Below are 17910 nucleotides of genomic sequence, written 5' to 3' on the forward strand. Positions count from 1 at the left end.
AATAGTGCCTTTAAGTAGGAGCGGTTAAAAGTGTTTGAGGACCAGTTAGCTAAGTTATTAGGGAACTCTGTTAATAAGGCCAACTTTCTGGGTTTGGTCTCTGCAGGAGCCAGAATCTTAATGTAACTTTGTTCTGTGGTTGCTAAATCCCCAAATTCAATCAGCTGTCTTGCAAATTTACATGGTTGGTTACTATTGAAAATGTATTCCCTATAAATAATGAGTCAGAAATGAAATGTGGGAATTTATGGCAGCATATTTTAACTTTAAAAAATTCATTCATTTTCAGTAATACTATTTCAAGAAATTAGAAATGTATAAAAAGATGTTTAGTGAAGAGTTTCTCTCCCACCCCTGCCTCCCATCGGCCTTTATCCTTCCCATCAGGAAATCACTATTAGTTTCCCGCATATCTTTACCAGTGATAGTATGCAAGCATATATGAATACATGTATTTCCCACATCCTTTTAAAAACAAATCATATTGTGCTTTAGTTAAAGTGATTTGGATCTTGCTTTTCTCACTTAACAATATGTCTTGGAGGTTATTTTGGAGAACTTCCCGGCTCTTCTTCGTGGCTGCATAGTATTCCACTCTGTGGCGGTACCATCGGTATTTAACCCTTTAACAGACATTTACGTTGTTTCCAACCTGCTGTTACAGCAGGGCTGCAGTGAACAACACTGTATATATTTCATTTTGGCACAGATATCAACATAAGCTCTACATCTGTAGGATAAATTCCTTGAAGAAGAATTACTAGGAAAATGGTACTTCTATTTGTAATTTTTATAGATATTATCAAATTGTCCTCCAGGAGACTGTACCAATTTACACTCTTTTAACAATGTGTAATAATGTATTTTTCCACAGACTTGCTAGCATATGTTTAACTAAACTTGGGAAACTTTGCTGATCTTCTAATTCAAAAGAATATCCTTGTCCTTTTTAATTGACATGTATTTTGTTATGAGAGCGAAGACAGGAATTTTTCATTTATTTAAGAGCCATTTTTGTTTCCTTTTAGTGATTTTCTTGTTCATGTGTTCTCACTTTTTAAAATACTGCTGTTGGTCTTTCATATTGACTTTAGGAGCTCTTCATATTTCTGAATCATAATAGAAATGCCAACTTACATCTGAGGTTATAAAGTAATTCTCCTTTGTTTTTTTCTGGTTCTTAAATTATATTAATTGATCCATTTTTAATTGATCTTGGCTTGTGGTGTGGGGAATTGATCTTTTTGTTCTTCAGTATCATTTATTGGCTTGTTTAACTGTTTCCCCTTAAGATGCTACTGTTATTACAAACCAGGTTCCTAGGTGTATTTAGGCTGTTTTGGACTTTCTGTTTCACTGGTCTGTCTATTCATACCAGTACCACACCATTTTAATATCTGGTAGGATTAATTCCCTTCATGTTGCTTTTCTTTTTGGTGTTTTTGTGGTATTCTGGCTTATGTGTTTTTCTTTGAAAACTTCAGAATCACCTTTTCCGGTTTAAAAAAAAGATCTGAATTTTTATTGGAATCATGAAAATTCAGCTTAGGGAGAATTGACAACTTTTTATGATGATGTCATTTCACCTTAAAACAGTTTTCAAGTCTTTTTTTTATCCTTGGGAAATTTAAAAATGTTTTCATGCTGGATTTGCATATTTCTGATTAAACTTATTCCTAGTTATTTAATAATTTGATTGCTATTAGAGATGAGATCTTTTTTTACTATATCTCATTACTAGTTGTTTGCATATGAAAATTATTGCTTTCCATATATAGTTTTGTACCTTGCTACTTTATTGAATTTTCTTACTGTTTGCAGTAGATTTTGAGTTGATGTTCTAGGATTTAAGATACATACTCATATTCCCTGAAAATAGGGGTGGTTTTTACTCCCCCAACCAAATGATAAGTAAGTGGTAAGCAGGCATTCTTACATGGTCTGCCTACACTGGAACTGTCTCTTGTGTTTCTGTTAGGCATGATGCTAGCTTTTAGGTTGAGGTAGATTTATTTTCTCCTGCTAAGGAACTAGCTACTGATTCTTACTTTATTGAATGTTGTAACAGGAATGCATGTTTACTTTGGTAAATGACTTTTCAACATCTCTGGATATTTGATTATATCTCAGCATCTTCATTATTTGATATCCCCCCCTTAGATCGATTAATATGATTAACTTGATTTTGGCCTTCCTAAATTTGCTACAACGTATTTTATGGCAGCTTCATGACATTTGCTTTCTAAATTTGGGCTTTGCTTAAAGTTTAAAAATATGGAATTTTATTTTTATAGATGTACAGAAAAATAACATTTCTCTAATGAAATGCAGGTGACTTGGGAGAAAGGGGGGAACGTGGCCCTCCGGGAAGAGGTCCCAAAGGTTTGCCTGGAGCTCCAGGTCTCCCAGGTAAGTGTGTGGCATGGCATGATAAGGAGAAGTTGGTAGCTCTTGGGTAGTCTGAGGATAACATTTTAAAGAATTGCCCTTTAATTTCTTAAGCATATCATGCGATAATAATGTTTGGCATAGATTTTTCAAGACCAATTTCAGTGAAGAGTTAAATGTTCTGTAAATCATGTCGGTTTTCTTTGTGGGAAAGTAAGTGTTAAGGCTTGAAATACTAGTTTCTTGAATAGATGCGTTTAAAAAATTGTGTCAAGGTCCAGCCACAATATACTTGTTACAAAATTCTGAATGAAGGGGGTCCTATCCATATCTAGCTCAGTTGATGGTTTCCTGTTTTGTGTTGACTGAGAAGAGTAACAAGAAAATGAATCTAAGTTTTCAAATTATTCATGTTGCACAGAGAGTAACTGCAGTGTTATTTTAAAAGCTCCTGTTCAAACATCCAGACCCTTTAGAAAAACCCATACCCAAAAAAAAAAACAGAAAAAGAAAAAACCCCAAACATTCCTTTTCATAGCTGCAAAGAGCCGTGACAAGCCCCATATTACAGCTGCACTGGCTGAGCAACAAAGCAGCCTCTGTGTGAAGAGTGGGTTCTCTCACCGGCCATCTGTCCTCTCTTTACACACTAGCTAGTCTGTCCCCGGAGTCTAAGCAGCCATGCACTCACTCTTGGGAAATGACGGACAGGCTCATCCCAGCAGCAGCGAGACAGGGCTGAGAGCCAGGTCAGTTTTAGAGCCTGAGTGATGGGCAGCCTCCCAGCAAAATCTCTTTTGAAGCAGTGGCTCCAGCGTGTGTGGGGGGGTGTCCCCTAAATCCCCGGGGCTGAGGGGAGATGAGGTCAGATGATGAGCAGAAAAGGTGAACCTGGACACTTGATTTAGACAAGTTCAGAAAAAGCAATGATTGTTTTCTAATTCTGCCAGAGGCCTGCGTATTCAATCATGGCTATAATTGCAGCCCGAACATCATTGCTTTCTAATTATCCATTTCATTGCCCTTGGGGATTGCTTTCTTAATAATAAATTTTTTAAAAATGAATATATTTGGAGATAGCGTGAACACTGCCTTTCTAAAACTGTGATTCATGGGCCTGTCAAGATGTTTTCACAAATTGGTACATTTCTGTGATTGGAAAAGGAATGATTAGAAATGGAAAGAAAATCTGGTTGGAACTAAATGGGACCAAGAGAAGATTTTAAAGGATAGAGTCTAAATTCATTGATGGACATTTAGAAGAGAGAAAAAGGAAATAGAACTTACTGAGTGATTTTCTCCTTTATCAGTGATAGCAATAAGAGGTTTTAAAGCTGATAACATCATTACAACTTACCCAATTATCGACATATTTATAAGATAGCCTTATAATTTCTCTTTCCATTGTGTTGACAAATCACTTAGCCATTCTTAGACCAGTGGCTTACACTATTGGCAAGATTTTCCTTTATCAAAAATACATTGTCATTTCTGGTGAGTCTTATATTTAAAAAAAAATCTGTTGTAAACCACATCTTAAATTTAAAAATGGGAAGATTGCAGAAGACTGTCTCTGTATGGGCAGTGTCCCTGGCTGCCACGAGGGGGCGCCGTACTCCCCCGCATGTTGCAACCCCCTGGGAGTCACTGAGCCTGGTGGGAGGTTGGAGACTGTTATCTGTGCTCCTGGGCCGCTGGCCACCGGAAGGGGTTTTGCTAATTTGTTTTTTAGTTCATCAGACATCCACGTATGGGCAAAATGGTAAGGAAGACAAACATCATTGGCAGCTCTGCCTGGCCCTCATCTGTCTCCCTTACGGAAAGCATGAGATTTGTTACAGCTGCCCCTGGATTGAATGTTAAATCTGATTTGCTGAAAACCGGATGGGCTCCGTAGTTCAGCACGTCAGCCTGTCCTTTGCCTTGTCCTTCCTGCTTTTTGCCAGTCCTTGCCGCCTTCCTGGTACCACTCTGAAATCCGGGTTTGCGTTTTCTGCACTTTTATTTCAGTTGAGAGGATATTTGAGATTACGTAGTGAGAAGTCTGAGTTTCAGATTATTTTTTTAAAGGTTAGGCTAACTTTTGAAAGCATGCCGTTTTCTAAGTGTGTTTGCACACAGGCACAGGGGGGCGCACGCTTGCTCAACCACCAGCTGGGTGCTTGGGTTCCAGGTCGGCCCACGTTCTCCTGCCTAGGCTACGAACGTGCTCAGCTGGCAATTTCTTGCGTCCATCAGTCCCTGAACAAGAGCTGTTCGGGTCACTCTTCCCCCAAAGCTAGTCCTGGGAAAGTGAGCTATTTGGGGCACCACAAGTCAGACATCTGGGTTCAAATCTTGACTCTGTCACTTACAAGCTTTATGGCACTGAGCAAATTACTTAATTCCTTTATGTCTCAGTTTCCCATTTATAAAAGAGTGATAATCATTACATCTCCCTGCTAGTGTAAGTCTGAGAAATCAGTCCATGTTTCGAAAGGGCTTAGTTTCTGGCCACAGTAGGTGCTGAAGAAATGTTGGCTGTGAATACTATTATTAGTAAAACAAATCCACCTGTGCTTTCTGAAGTGGGGAGGAGAGCTGGGGGCACAGCTGCACCCTAGTCAGGCCCTTGCAGCCTTGCCTCCCGCTCTCAGCAGCGGTGACATGCCCGTCTTCTCTCAGTCCGCAGCAGCCCTCACACCTCAGACCTCCTTCCACCAGAACCACTTCAAATAAACCAGCTCACTTATTCTTTGTCTACTGAGAGGCTGGGCCTCATGTCCCTACTGAGCTTGGAGCGTAAGGAGGAATATAATTTCTGGTCTCTCACAAATACAATAGCAACAGGACTTCAGAATGTGCAGGAACCTTCAGTAGGACTCTGGGCAGGAACCTGCCTGGAACCTTCTAGATAAATAACATCTCACCTGCAAAACGGGATATTCTGCGATCCTCTTTGCTGTCTCTGTTGTTGGATTCAGGACTTAAGTCTTCCTGCATGGAAAAAAAAATCATTTGATCATTTTTCTTGGTGCCAGCATGCCAATTTATTTCAAAAACCTGTAACTAATACCTTCATTATCTATCAGTTATCAGATTTCCATTATTCTCTCTGGACAGTTTTAATTCTCTCTCTCCCTGCCAATCTCTCAGCTTGTTCTGTGTTGAGCGTCACAGGGCCCTTTGGGGGTGTAATGGTACCTTGCCTAATAAGGACCACAGGTTATTGGAACTGTTACATCCATGGTCATTCAGGCTGTTGTGCTCTGTTGTCTAAAAAGTACACACAGACCATCCATCTTGTTTCTCACGGCTCCAAGTGGGCAGAGCAGATGTTTAAGAAGTGTGAGCTCCGGCGCCAGGCTGCCCGGTGTGTGCGCTGCCCCTTCAGCCGCTCCATCCCTTGTCATTCTTTCTGAGTATCCGGGGGAGGGACCACACCTGCCCATGGAGTTATTTAGGGGAATGTAGGTGCTGCTAATGCCTGTGAAGCACGTAGGAGCATTCTGCAAGCTGAGCTCTTACCATTCTTGTCGTCTCTCTCTTTATATTTGAGGGAACGCAGACCTACTAAGGTCACACGGCCTGAAGGGCCCTCAGGTTTAAGCGATGGAGGCGATGCCTCCTGCATCCAGGTTCACAGAGTGGATGAAATGATGGGCTGGCAGTCTTTTAATGTGATCAGTTGGACCTTTGCACCCTGGCCTCTGACGTCGGCATGTTCCGTAGGCACGGAGTCTTGTCTGCTCTTCCGCCTCTCTCACAGAGCTGAGTGGGTCACATTAGAGACCCCTGGGACTTCAGCTCCCACCCAGCCCCTCTTCCGCTTCTTACCGAGCATTTCGTGGTGTCGCGTAATTGGGTGGTCTCATTACCTATGCCCGCTGTCCCTGAACTTGCCGTTTGGGACCAGTTCCTTGAAACACTGAGGATTTTAAGGGAAAATATTTGATAATGGGTCCTGACTTCTTGTGCATTCAAACTCAAGGGGGAAAATAAGTTAAATAAGGACTCCTGTGTTCGACCAGCAGGAACATGGCTTGTGAGCTGAGATGCTTTGCCCTTCCTTCCTGGAGGTGGAGGGCAGAGCTGGCTTTGGGCGGGGCCATCCTAGGTGACTAGGCAGTTCAGGTTTCCTGTGCAAGATTTGCATGTAGGTGAGCTGAGCTCCTGAATGCTGAGTGAGAAACATGTCCCCCTCCCCCGGCCCCCGCCCCTCCCGAAACAAAGGGCACACTCAGGCTTAAGTGGAACAGTAGTCATCCTATTTTTATTGCTGCAGCTATATTATTTGGTTGTGGGGATTTTACATAAACAAACCATTTTACAACAATTCCTTAATCATACAGGCTTTGCCAAACACCGCAGGGTAAGCTCACCATGAGGTGGGAAATAGGAGAGAGTCCCTGTGTCCTGCCAGTGGGTTTCAGCCCCTGGCAAGTTCACGATGGACTCAGTGAGACCGAGATATGACAATGGAATGTTCTTGGGGTGAAAGGGTTTATAGCCAATTTTATTCTCACGGTGGCAGGTCAGTCACTAGAATCCCGTCCACGCAGAGCTAGTCTGCTTGCAGCAAGCTGGTCTCTGCCTCTGGGCCCCTCTGCCCCCACAGCCTCTTGGTCTCTGTCCTCAGTGCTGCCAGCACTCCAGCCTCTGCTCTGCTGCAGCCGTGCGGCCATGCCACGTCACCCAGACTACTGGGTGGAGCTCTTTATATAGAGTCAGTAACAACATATTGCCCACATGTGTGTAGTGAGCCAGCCGACCAGGGCTGGGTGAGAATCCTGGGCACTGGAACCTTCACTTTATCCACACCCACTCCTCCAGGATTCTCGCCTCCCTATCTGTGTGCCCTCAATATTCTGCAGTGGCCCCTGGGCGAGGAAGCTGGAACATTGTAACCAAATTCCTTAATAGCATAATAACAACAGAGGCTATGACAATATGAAATAACAAAAATTATGACAAATTACAATAAGCTTCCAGCCTGAGGAGACCCATTGCCACCGAGTGTTCATCCTGGCTGTATTCAAACCAGCTCTACTCAGATGAGTTAACGGAAAGGGCCACGGGTGGGCCTCACAGCACCCACCTTCTCTAGCCTCTCAGCAGAAGGTCCTGCAGACACACGGCCGCTCTTGTCGCTCTGTCTCCGGCTTCTGCTTCGTCCTCAGCGGCCGGAACCGCTGCTCCGGTTTCGCTTGTTGCCACAGCTGCAGTGAGATTCTGTGAGACCGACTTCCCATCCAGTTCCTGCCTGTCTGCTCCTGCCCTTATCACATCAGCCCACATCTGGGTCCTCGTGACCTTCACGGGGCGTGGATGTCCTTTTGTGCCTTCGCCGCTTGAGCCTGGGGATGGGAGCCGAGGCTGGATGCCCCGCGACCTGGTGGGGGCCTGCACCCCTCCTGGAGGAGCCCGCGGCTGCCCAGTCTCTATTTTCTTTCCGGCTCTCCACCCGCTTTCACCGGGTGGGGTCTCCCCCGAGGAGGGGCCGCTGCCTCCTGCTGGCAGGGCCTCCACGCCCACCTGCTCGTCAGACCTCCGCTCCCCCATCCCCGGGACTGACGCTCCCTGACCTCCTCCACCTGCCCCGGGCCCCCGGCGGCCTGCTTCTCGGGCCGCTGCTTCTCGGGCCTCTGCTCCTCCTCGGGCTGCCCCGTCTCCGGCCGCCACGACATCCTTCACCACTCCCACAGCGCCTCAGAGTGACGCCATGTCAGTCACCAGCTAAGTCTGTACCTGCTAGACGGCACCTCGCCGCCCACGTCCTCGCGCTGCCCCTCCACTTCCCAAAGGGCCCACTTACTATGCCAAGGGCCCCCCTACCTCCTCGGGGGTCGCCTCCGCCCTTCCCAGCCGTGGGGTGGGCCAGCCCCCCAGGAGGCAAGCCACGTCGGCCACACGCCACCGGGGGGTCCTCGGCTGCCTCCGTCCGCAGGGGCGGCCCGCGGGGACACCCCTCCCACGAGGGCGGCCCTGCTGTTCCTCGGTCAGCAGCGAATCCTGCCCACGCTGCCGCTGTCTTGCTAATCGGTCTCAGCCCCGGGCAAGTTCACGATGGATTCAGCGGGACCGAGGAATGACAACCAACGTCCTTGGGGTGAAAGGGTTTACACCAGTTTTATTCCCACGGAGGCAGGTCAGTCACTAGAATCCCGTTCACTCGGGGCGAGTCTGCAGGCAGTGAGCCGGTCTCTGCCCCGGGCGCCGCCGCCACCCCGGCCTCCGCGCGCCTGCGGCCTGCAGCCCGGGGCACCGGGCGGAGCTCTCCGGATGGTCAGTAGCGGCGTATTGCCCACACGTGCGGTGAGCAAGCCCACCAGGGCCAGGTGAGGATCCTGACCTAATGAACCTTCACTTTACCCACACCCTGGCACGTACAGCAATTGTATATAACCCGTGAGTTGGGCTCCCGATACCCTCTGCAGGTTTTCTGGTGTCTGTGGTTTTGCTCCTTTGAAGCCTATTTGGAGCCCCTTTCCGCCTGCCGCGCGCGTTACAGCCTGTAGACCGGCCCGGCGGGTCGTCTTCCATCAGTGAAACACGAGTGCCCTCTAGTGTTCACACAGAACGGCGGACATGCATTTTTAAAAATCATGAAATGGTTGGTAATAACATTTTCATAGGTAAGCCCTAGAAATTTCCGGAAACTGTGTCGTCATAAGGCAGTTAGTGTGGCTAACAGACCCACGGGGCAGACAAAGCAGGATGAGGCCACTTCAGGTGTCTGCTTCCTGCTCCTTAGAATCGTAAAGTAGTTTATAGACGCTCACTAATGTAGCTGCGGGACTTCTTGAGTGACTTGGACTGTGACGTCGTGTTACCCCCAAAATTGGGCTCCCACCCAGTCATTTTATAACACCTCTAAGCTCCCAACGTGACGGTTCGCTAGAAGCTGATGACATGTTAGGGGAGGACGAGCTTTTTCCCTGGCCATTTCTATAGGGCAATATCTTAGTATTTCCTAGCAGTACAGCTGTAACTATAGCTATAACCCCGATGGTTAGAGCACTAGAAAAATCGATATACTTGAAAATCGATATTTTATCACCATCATCCATCATTATGAAAGCACTTATTAAGCCCCTCTGTGTACACTGCTGGCCTGGGGGTCCCGTACCTTCTGCCACTTTGCAGCCATGAGGGTTCTCCTGCCCCATGGGCAATCTTTTCTGTGTTTCAGGTGACCCAGGCCCCGCCAGCTACGGGAGGATTGGCCGGGATGGCGAGCGAGGGCCCCCAGGAGTGGCAGGAATTCCTGGTGTACCCGGCCCCCCAGGACCTCCCGGCCCTCCTGGTTTCTGCGAGCCGGCCTCCTGCACCCTGCAGGCCGGTCAGCGAGCATTCAGCAAAGGCCCCGACCAGTGACGGGCCTAGTGCCGCACGGCCGTCTGCATGAGCCCTGCGTGCACAGGAGCCTGGAGCAGAGCCGCCACCCGCGCGGGGGCAAAAGATGACAACGCATCACCTTCAACGTTACCCGGAGTCCTGCTTGACAATCAGACTCAGAACAATGGTGCTATTCAGTAAACCCTCTTTCCTTTCCCTTGGAGGGAGATAACAGAATCATCAGTAAAACAAAAACCAAAAACCCCTCCCTTTAGATAAACTGACAGTCCTGGGCCCAGGATCTTGACCTTTGGTGCGCTATACAAATGTGATACATCACAGGCCCCTGTGCCAATAAACAAAGTCGACTGTTCGGTTTACCTCAGTTGCAGTAGTTATTTTCATTTTTTATTTAGCTGTTCTCAGATTATTGTAGGGGATTGCCAGACTAGTTAATGAAGAAACCCCACTACAGCCAATAGAATCGGTGCTTCAGAATCCCCAGCAGTGCACCCCAGGGGTGGCAGGGAAGCTCTGTGCCACCCGGAGTGGTGTCCTTACATCACATGCCGGGTTTCTCAGTCATCCTGAAGTTTTGTTGGACTGTACTGTACCCCAAACCCGTTCATACCTTGAGCTCTGCTCTGTGAAAGCAAAGAAGGAATTTTAATATTCTGCCATTCATAAGTTTTATTGATAAAATTATTTATTTTAAAGGTTTGAGGTAACATCTCTGGTTGTACCAAGGAAGAAATAAATATGGTTTCTTAATCTCTTGCATGTTTTCTTGTAAGTCATCATGATCATTGGGAACAAGTCACTGAGATTATTCAGATATGTTGAAAAATTTAAAATTACTGGTATTTCTATAGGTATGTTTATAGTATTAGTCTTTTTTTTCTATAGAGAAATTAAAAAGCCTTTATTGTTCCCCAGAGGGTATGACAGAAGTTGTATGTATGTATGTATATGGGGCTGGGGTTGGGGAGCTTCTTGGACCTTTTTGAAATTAATAACCCAGAAAAACAGAAGTGCATATGCACAAACATGTTTGCAGAGAATTTCACAGGTTCTATGGATCCCCTAAGTCTGGCCTTGCTTGGTTTCTAGGTTAGAAACCACTCACTGCGTTCATTTCAGTGATCTGTTAGCTTCCTGCTATGCAGAACTTCATTGCTGCAAAAATGATTTCTGTTTCTCCATTTTTTAAAACATTTTATACAGTCAGCTCAGTTAAAACACTGCATTCTTACCAATAAGATGGGTATTGCCTGACTGCTCAAGCTCTTAACTACTATGCACGTAGTAACATTGGTTGCTGTTTAATCAACATCAGTATAAACTATTGATCAGACAATATATGCATTTCATGTCACAGTGATATGAGTGACTTTGCCTGGGGATAGCACATTGTTCAAAATAGTCAATATCTTCTATTAATTTATGGAACTCAGTTCACTCAAATCAAGGGGGAGTGAGCCTTACTTAATAGGATTTTGGTATAAATTTTTTCTTGTGTACTTTCTGTACATTTAAAACTTTAAGCCCTGTATGTTTAGCTACATCAATAATCATGTAATCTGTATTTGGATTTCTTTAAAATTGTTACAGCATCTAATTCTGTGCTTCTAGCATGGAGTGTGCCTAAAGAGAATGATTCTAACTTGGTTATGTAGATCGGTGCCATTTACACACCCTGAGAAGAATGCCCTTCCTTCTTGTGGAATCAGTAATTTTCAGAAACAGAGATACCTGCTACAACTACTTAAAATGGTCTTTATATAAATGCAAACCTTCTCAGGTACTGTGACACTTACTCAAATAAATGCAAAGAAATTGCCTTGTTGTTTCACCAAGGTGGTTTTACTTTAACGGGGAGTGACATAATCAAATACAACAAAGGAAAAATTAGATAACCAAATAAACATGTTTCTTAGTTATACAATATTGCATTCATAAGAAAATTAAAAAAATTTTTTTAAAGAACAGCTCATTCAACTGTTTTACAAACTTGATATATAAAAAGCTGTACAAGCTCCACGGATACCATAAGCAATAGTGGAAACAACCACTTACAAATAGATGATGCCAAACAAGCACATTCCAAAAGGTGGGAACGATCCATTAAGAACTCCGTTAAGTGAAATCGTTTCCAGAAGCAGAAAACGCCTGACTTAGAAACTGCAAAGAAAAGCGTCCAGCAAAAATGTATCAGAGCTGATAACTGAATATGTATCAAGGTTGATACATATTGAATTAGACTCAATCTCTCTCTCGAGTGAAATGGAAATCTCCAAAACCTCCTTGAGATATTTTTAAAAGTTGGGTGGAATGTCACCCAGAGCCCTCGCTGAGAGATGAACAGGTGAGTAATTAAAATTGGTCAGACACAGGCATGTCATGCAAGGGCCAGTGATTTCTGACTTATTTCTAGTCAGTGCTTCTATGGCCTTATGACATGATTTTCATCCCAAATCTCTGACAGCTTGGTTAAGAACTATGGCAATCACCTCCCAGTCTGACTGAGCACAGACACTCACTGGCATGGCTTGGGCGCAGTGGCGCCCGTCAGGAGAGGAGTATGAATGAGTAGTCAGAGCCGTTGTGGGATTGATTCGGGGTTTTAGGGGCACTTGAAAGTTCAAGCTCGCACACAAGTGCTGCTATTCTTAAACGTCATGAGTAAAATCTGATGTATTTGCACATGGAAGTAAGCTTCATGTAAATCCCTGCTTTAGAAGATCATCTCTGATTGTATTATTTAATATTTTGGCTATTACAATGTCTCCGATGTAAAATACCTCTGAGTTTAAGAATAAGCCAGTATAGGGGGAGGAGCACTAGAAGTATATAAAAATCATACCGATTATCAGGAAAATTACTTTTAAACATCTCTGAGTAGTCCTGCTGACAAAAAAAAAAATACTAGCAAACAAGCAGTTCTGCTGATTACAAATTTTGCACAGGACGTGAAGTGATTTTAAATATATATATATTAAAAAATAATATTTGTGTTCAATAAATATAAGGCAAGTCTTTCACAGAATAGAATAAGTACTTTTCAGTTGTGCACTTAGTCTTCTTTAGTGAGTTTGTGATAAGGACATGGCAGTACTAAGGGCACACAGCTCAGCAACCACTACATCAAAATTGGTTCAACTAAAGGCAGGACTGAACATGCACAAGCTCAACTGCTCTTCAACGATTGACCAGAAGGAGTGTGACATGTCTGCTCCATCTGGTCATCAGAAAGAGGATGCTGACTATTTTTAGTCCTAGTAAATGGTAATCTATACTAACTTTCTCCTTAACGTACCTTCACATCTTGCTCTTGACTTCAAGTTTTTTAAAAGTAACTAGAGAGAGGTCAAATGACTGGCTCTAAGAAATGAACTTTCTAAGATTTATTTGAATTTGGCTTTGGCCTCCAAGTTGAAAAATCTGTGTGGCAAAAGACCTAAAAATATTCCTTAGAGAACACTTGGGTAATTCGCCATATCAAAAAGGGACCTGAAATTGAAAATAGTTACAAACTGTGTTAATCCCTTCCCAGTGTAAGCGACCATATAAATCTGCCAGCATGTTTTGATGTAATGAATTTCTGTTAAGGAAACATGCTATCTATTTAACTTACTGCCTATGGTCTTATCACTTGTGATTTAAGAGCTTATATTTATGAGACAAGTGAATTGTGATTATTTCTTCATCTTGTACAGGCCTTTCTACCCCAATGAGTCTCCAATGATTTTAGTGAGATCATTTTGTGGGACAAAAGTCACAGAGTACAGCCTGCTTATAATTCTACCTGAAATCATGAGACAAGGCTTTTTATGAGCTGCCAGGGAGATGGGATGTAAATTTAATTATTATGGGCTAAGCACTGATCCACGGGACAAACGAAAGTATAATTACCAGCATGGTACAAACATGAACTCTGTAAGAGACCAAGTTCCGGGTTCCTTGGACATCTGGTGACCCACGCCCGGCCTGTGACTGCCCTTGGAGCATCTCTGCGGCTGAGCCCTACTAGAACGTAGCTAAGTGTGGAACTCCAGCCACAAGAAGTGGTGAACAGTAGGTATGGTGTTAATAACTGCACCTCGGAATACCCTGATCCAGGGTCAGATCTTTTACTGCTGAGATAAGTGACAAGCTCATTATGTATCATGAACATTTAGGAACCAAGGCCTCAAAAAGCATTATATCCACATGGGACTTGGAATAAAACTAGTGCCACTCCACTTAACATGAGTATCTTGAATTAAATCTTAAATAAGTGTGATGAGGTAAGAGAGAACAAACAAAATGAGGGAAAATACATCCTCAAGGTTATTTTAAAAATAAATAGTTACAAAATATGCCATAAAACAATCTGAATTTAAGTACGTTAAGACACTGAAAAATGTTTATCCCTAAAATATACTATACATAATACAGCAGAATTTGTAAATTGCAAATATTATAAATTGTTGCAAATTAATTAGCATCTTTACACCCATAAGCTTATTACAGTCAAGCAACACACACCCTTCTGGTAAATTTTACTAAGTTACCCGCTAAGTTGAGTGAAGTCTCCTTCTTTATTCATATTCACTTCTGACAAATTCATGAAGCAAGTAGCTGACTCCATGAGATCACTCTTCATTGGACCTGAACATGACATTTTTTTCCAGTTAGACTTTCTTAAACTTAGTTTTGGTTTTATAAGGCTGCCTTACTGTTGAGGTACATTTTCGCTGCTCTGGGTCTGCTTGTCTGGTGCGTTTCCTCTGTGTTCGCCTTGGCTCTTCATTCCATTTAGCTGAACTTACTGGTTAGCCTGGCATGATTTTGTTGAGTAAAATGTGGGTTATAGCTCTAGCTATGCCACACAACAAAACAGAAGACGTCCATATATCTTGTTTCCTGAGGCTCTTAGTGGTTAAGCAAATTTAATGTAACCCGTGCTGCTTTAGCAGACAGCTAATACACGAATACAGTTCGATGGGCTAAGTCACTTTGACGAGCCCAGGGGAAAAGATACAGATTCAGTTCTTTTCGGCACCTCCTGCCCTTCCTAGAAGCCTGTGTCATCTCTGTGAGAGGAAAGGGTATGAAAGGCGGGCACATTCTCTATAGAAACGGGCCTCGGGAGACATGGCAATATGTACCTGTGCGTCTTAAGTAGATGAGCACAAATGTGAAAAATAATGTAAGAACAAGATCAATGAACAAATTTACAAAACTGTCTTGAGAAATCACTCAGAAAAATTTAGCATGTAACTTATTCTAAAAATTCTGTCTCAGGATATTGTTACCAATGTCAGGAAAATTAAAATAGCATTTTGAAAAAAGGTGTTCCTTATCTAATTTTTGTACATAGTGATATATTTCTAGAAAAATAGGAACATTATACAAATCTAATTGTAAAACTTTAAGTGCTTTGAACAATATGGAGATTTAGACATTGCATAATTTTATAAATAGCCTGCTTCTTGGGACAAGCTAGATCCTTCTTACTGTCAATAGAGTATCTTGTCTAAAAGGTCGAGTGATTATTTAGGTGTTTTCAAGTTAATCACTAAACTATGAGGGTCATATACAAACTAAAGTTACAAATAGTAAGCTTGCAAGTCAATTAAGTATCTGAATTCACTGAAGAAATAAAACTGAAACAGCCAATGAGTTAATGGTTATTGTAGCTGCTTCATAAAGATACTTAAAATGAGGAAAAACAAATTAACAAAACAAATGAATATAACATGACTTAACAAGAAAGTATTTACCAAAGTAAAAAATAAAAAAAAGTGCAAAGGCAAAGGTCTGATTTAATTATTGTCCACTAAATTGTCTCTAGCCTCACATCTCGGCAAATCTGTTATTTTGATCAGCTGGCTTTAAGCGCCATCCCGTGGACAAAAGGAGGTATATCGGGTTCTCAACGTGAGAACGGCTGCAGGGAAGCCAAAACCTACCTAAATCCTAAAACACAGTCACAACAAAATATTTTACAATCCAAGCATCATATGGTATCTTCAACAGATAACATATTTTACAGTACCTTAGAAAGTTATTTAAGCTCTAAATATAAGTGACTAAAATTTTTAAATTTCAACAATGTCAAGAAGAATAGAAATGAGGTTAAGGGATTACTTTAGAGTCATTAACTAAATCACTTTGGCCACAAGGTGAAAAACTCATCATTAAGACTGGCTGTGTTTCTGAAATAGTTAGGAAAAAAGGTTAACATCTTCAGTAGGAAAGAACAATGAACAAACTCGCAAATAATTCTTCCTTTTTCCTTCAGATCCCTAAAACCATAACTATTAATTGAAGTCACATCTTGTTCTTTGCATAGAAACACTTCTATCTGAAAGTGTTAATTGATATTGGTAGAAAATGTTAGACTGGAATTCAAACATACTTACATAGGGCAAACACACTTTTCATTATTAATTGTCAGCATGGCCTGCAATTATTTTGCAATTTAAACACTTTCGTGGTCTGGAGTCTAAACAAGAGATAATTCAGGAAATTTGATAATTATTCTTCCCTGCTGTGGGCATGACTGACATTGGTGTGAAAGTAAACAGTGGTTTGGAATGGAATAAAATGATACGAGAGAGTCGGCAAGCAAGGTGCTCAGGGAAAAATTTCTCACCCTACTTTGGGGCCGTATCCACTCCCTTTTTGTTCAAGGAATTAGGCTGCTGTGAAGTCTTCCCTTTACCTGGTATAGCATTAGCTGGGCCCAGCTTTCTGGCTGCTCTTTGTTGCACATCCCGTGTACAGAGATGGGGCAAGGAGCATTGCAAGGGGAATAATCCAGCAGGTGAGAGAGCCTCATTCCAGGCGGACACAGGCCTGTTTCTCTAGTTATGCCAAAGGTAGACTTAGTCATGTGTTCCAGTTATAAAAAAATGAGCTTGAATCACTGCAATATGCATTATATTCCTCCCCTTCTGAAATCACCTGAATAAATCCAAATTCTTGAAACAGGAATAAACCAGTCCAACATTAATGGAACTTAGAAAAAGAAGGGTTCCTAAATATACAATTTGTAAGGAAGGATGCATGACATATTCTGTGGGACTAAAATGAACAGAATTTATAAAACAAGAAAATTGAGTCTTTTTATGTGTATGAGAGGATTGACTCAAAGGAAACCAAGAATACATTGATCACCACTGGCAAAAAAGTTCATGAAGACATTAAAATGATAAAATAAATACTTCTGGATTATCAAAAAGGCAAGAGGATAAACCTATTAATTAATATGAAAAAATAATCTTTAAAAACAAAATAGTTCACTTTATGACAAATTCAAGTAAGTTAATGAGTGGCAGATGAATTGTAAGACTTCAAAAAATTCAAAAAAGTTCAACATATTAAAAGATCAAGATATACACATAGCACCAGATTTTAGATCTCTGTACAGTGTTTGGGGGATAAATTATCATTTGGCTAAGAAAATTCATATATATATATTCCAATTGTGTAAGTCTAAAACCCAGCACCATTGTAGGTATTGCACAGGAAAGAGTGAAGAAAATCACTTTAAAGTTAACAACACTTGAAATAAATAAAAGAACCTTGGAAGATAAAATAAACTTGGAATTGAAACATGCAGCATAATTCAATATGAAATAACTACAAGGCTGCATGTTATGTGCAGCCATGTAGACAGTACCTGACCAGCAGTGCATTTATCTATAATGAAAACCGGTTCAAATCATGGGTGCATGTGAACAAAGCTGCCGTCACTTAGGCACGCTGCCTACACAATTCCCTTCTCGGTTTTTTCCAGTGGCAGTTGGGCATGCTTTTCTAAACTCATTTTTCAATTAACAGATAAAAGCTATCATCCTAACCTGCTTCAGCCAGGTTGCAACCTGCGCGGCTCCTGATTTCTGTGCCAGGAAGTCGCAAGGAGGCCTCCTCTCAGCACCTGTGGGATTCACTACTTTGATTTCAGCCACATCCTCAAGTCCAGTGTTCTAGAACATCAGTTGTTTTCAACCAGGAGTTTTCTTAAAATCAGGTATAGCTAGGCAATAAAAACACCTTTTAGTAATTTGTTTGAGGATCACTGTATTTCATTGCCTGCCAGAGGACATGGTCTTTGCAGCGCTCTTTCTCATGTTAACTCTTTGGTCTGCGTGCTTGTTGCATGTTCGGCCCCACGGCTTCCCTCTGCTGCCCTGTAGCTCCTGCTGCTGCTTCTGG

General features: G+C 42.6%; 2 protein-coding genes across 7 annotated transcripts in view; one reads left to right on the plus strand and one right to left on the minus strand.

Moving 5' to 3' along the window:
* COL9A1 (collagen type IX alpha 1 chain) overlaps nucleotides 1–10481 on the plus strand; it is a 61214-nt gene extending 50733 nt beyond the window's left edge. The window contains exons 31-32 of the mRNA XM_037012601.2: nucleotides 2332–2409; nucleotides 9560–10481. Coding sequence (XP_036868496.2) covers nucleotides 2332–2409; nucleotides 9560–9744 — 263 coding nt within the window. The 3' untranslated portion in view covers nucleotides 9745–10481. The remainder of the gene's footprint in view (nucleotides 1–2331; nucleotides 2410–9559) is intronic.
* Nucleotides 10482–11548: 1067 nt separating this feature from the next.
* COL19A1 (collagen type XIX alpha 1 chain) overlaps nucleotides 11549–17910 on the minus strand; it is a 286095-nt gene continuing 279733 nt past the window's right edge. For 5 of the 6 annotated variants that reach the window (XM_073224021.1, XM_073224019.1, XM_073224020.1 and 2 more), the window contains one exon: nucleotides 11549–17906. In XM_073224021.1, the coding sequence (XP_073080122.1) occupies nucleotides 17827–17906 (80 nt within the window). In that variant the 3' untranslated portion in view covers nucleotides 11549–17826. The remainder of the gene's footprint in view (nucleotides 17907–17910) is intronic. The other variant, XR_012125983.1, reaches the window with a different exon arrangement.

Source organism: Manis javanica, chromosome 16 (assembly GCF_040802235.1).
Source record: "Manis javanica isolate MJ-LG chromosome 16, MJ_LKY, whole genome shotgun sequence".
NCBI classification, from domain to species: Eukaryota; Metazoa; Chordata; class Mammalia; order Pholidota; family Manidae; genus Manis; species Manis javanica.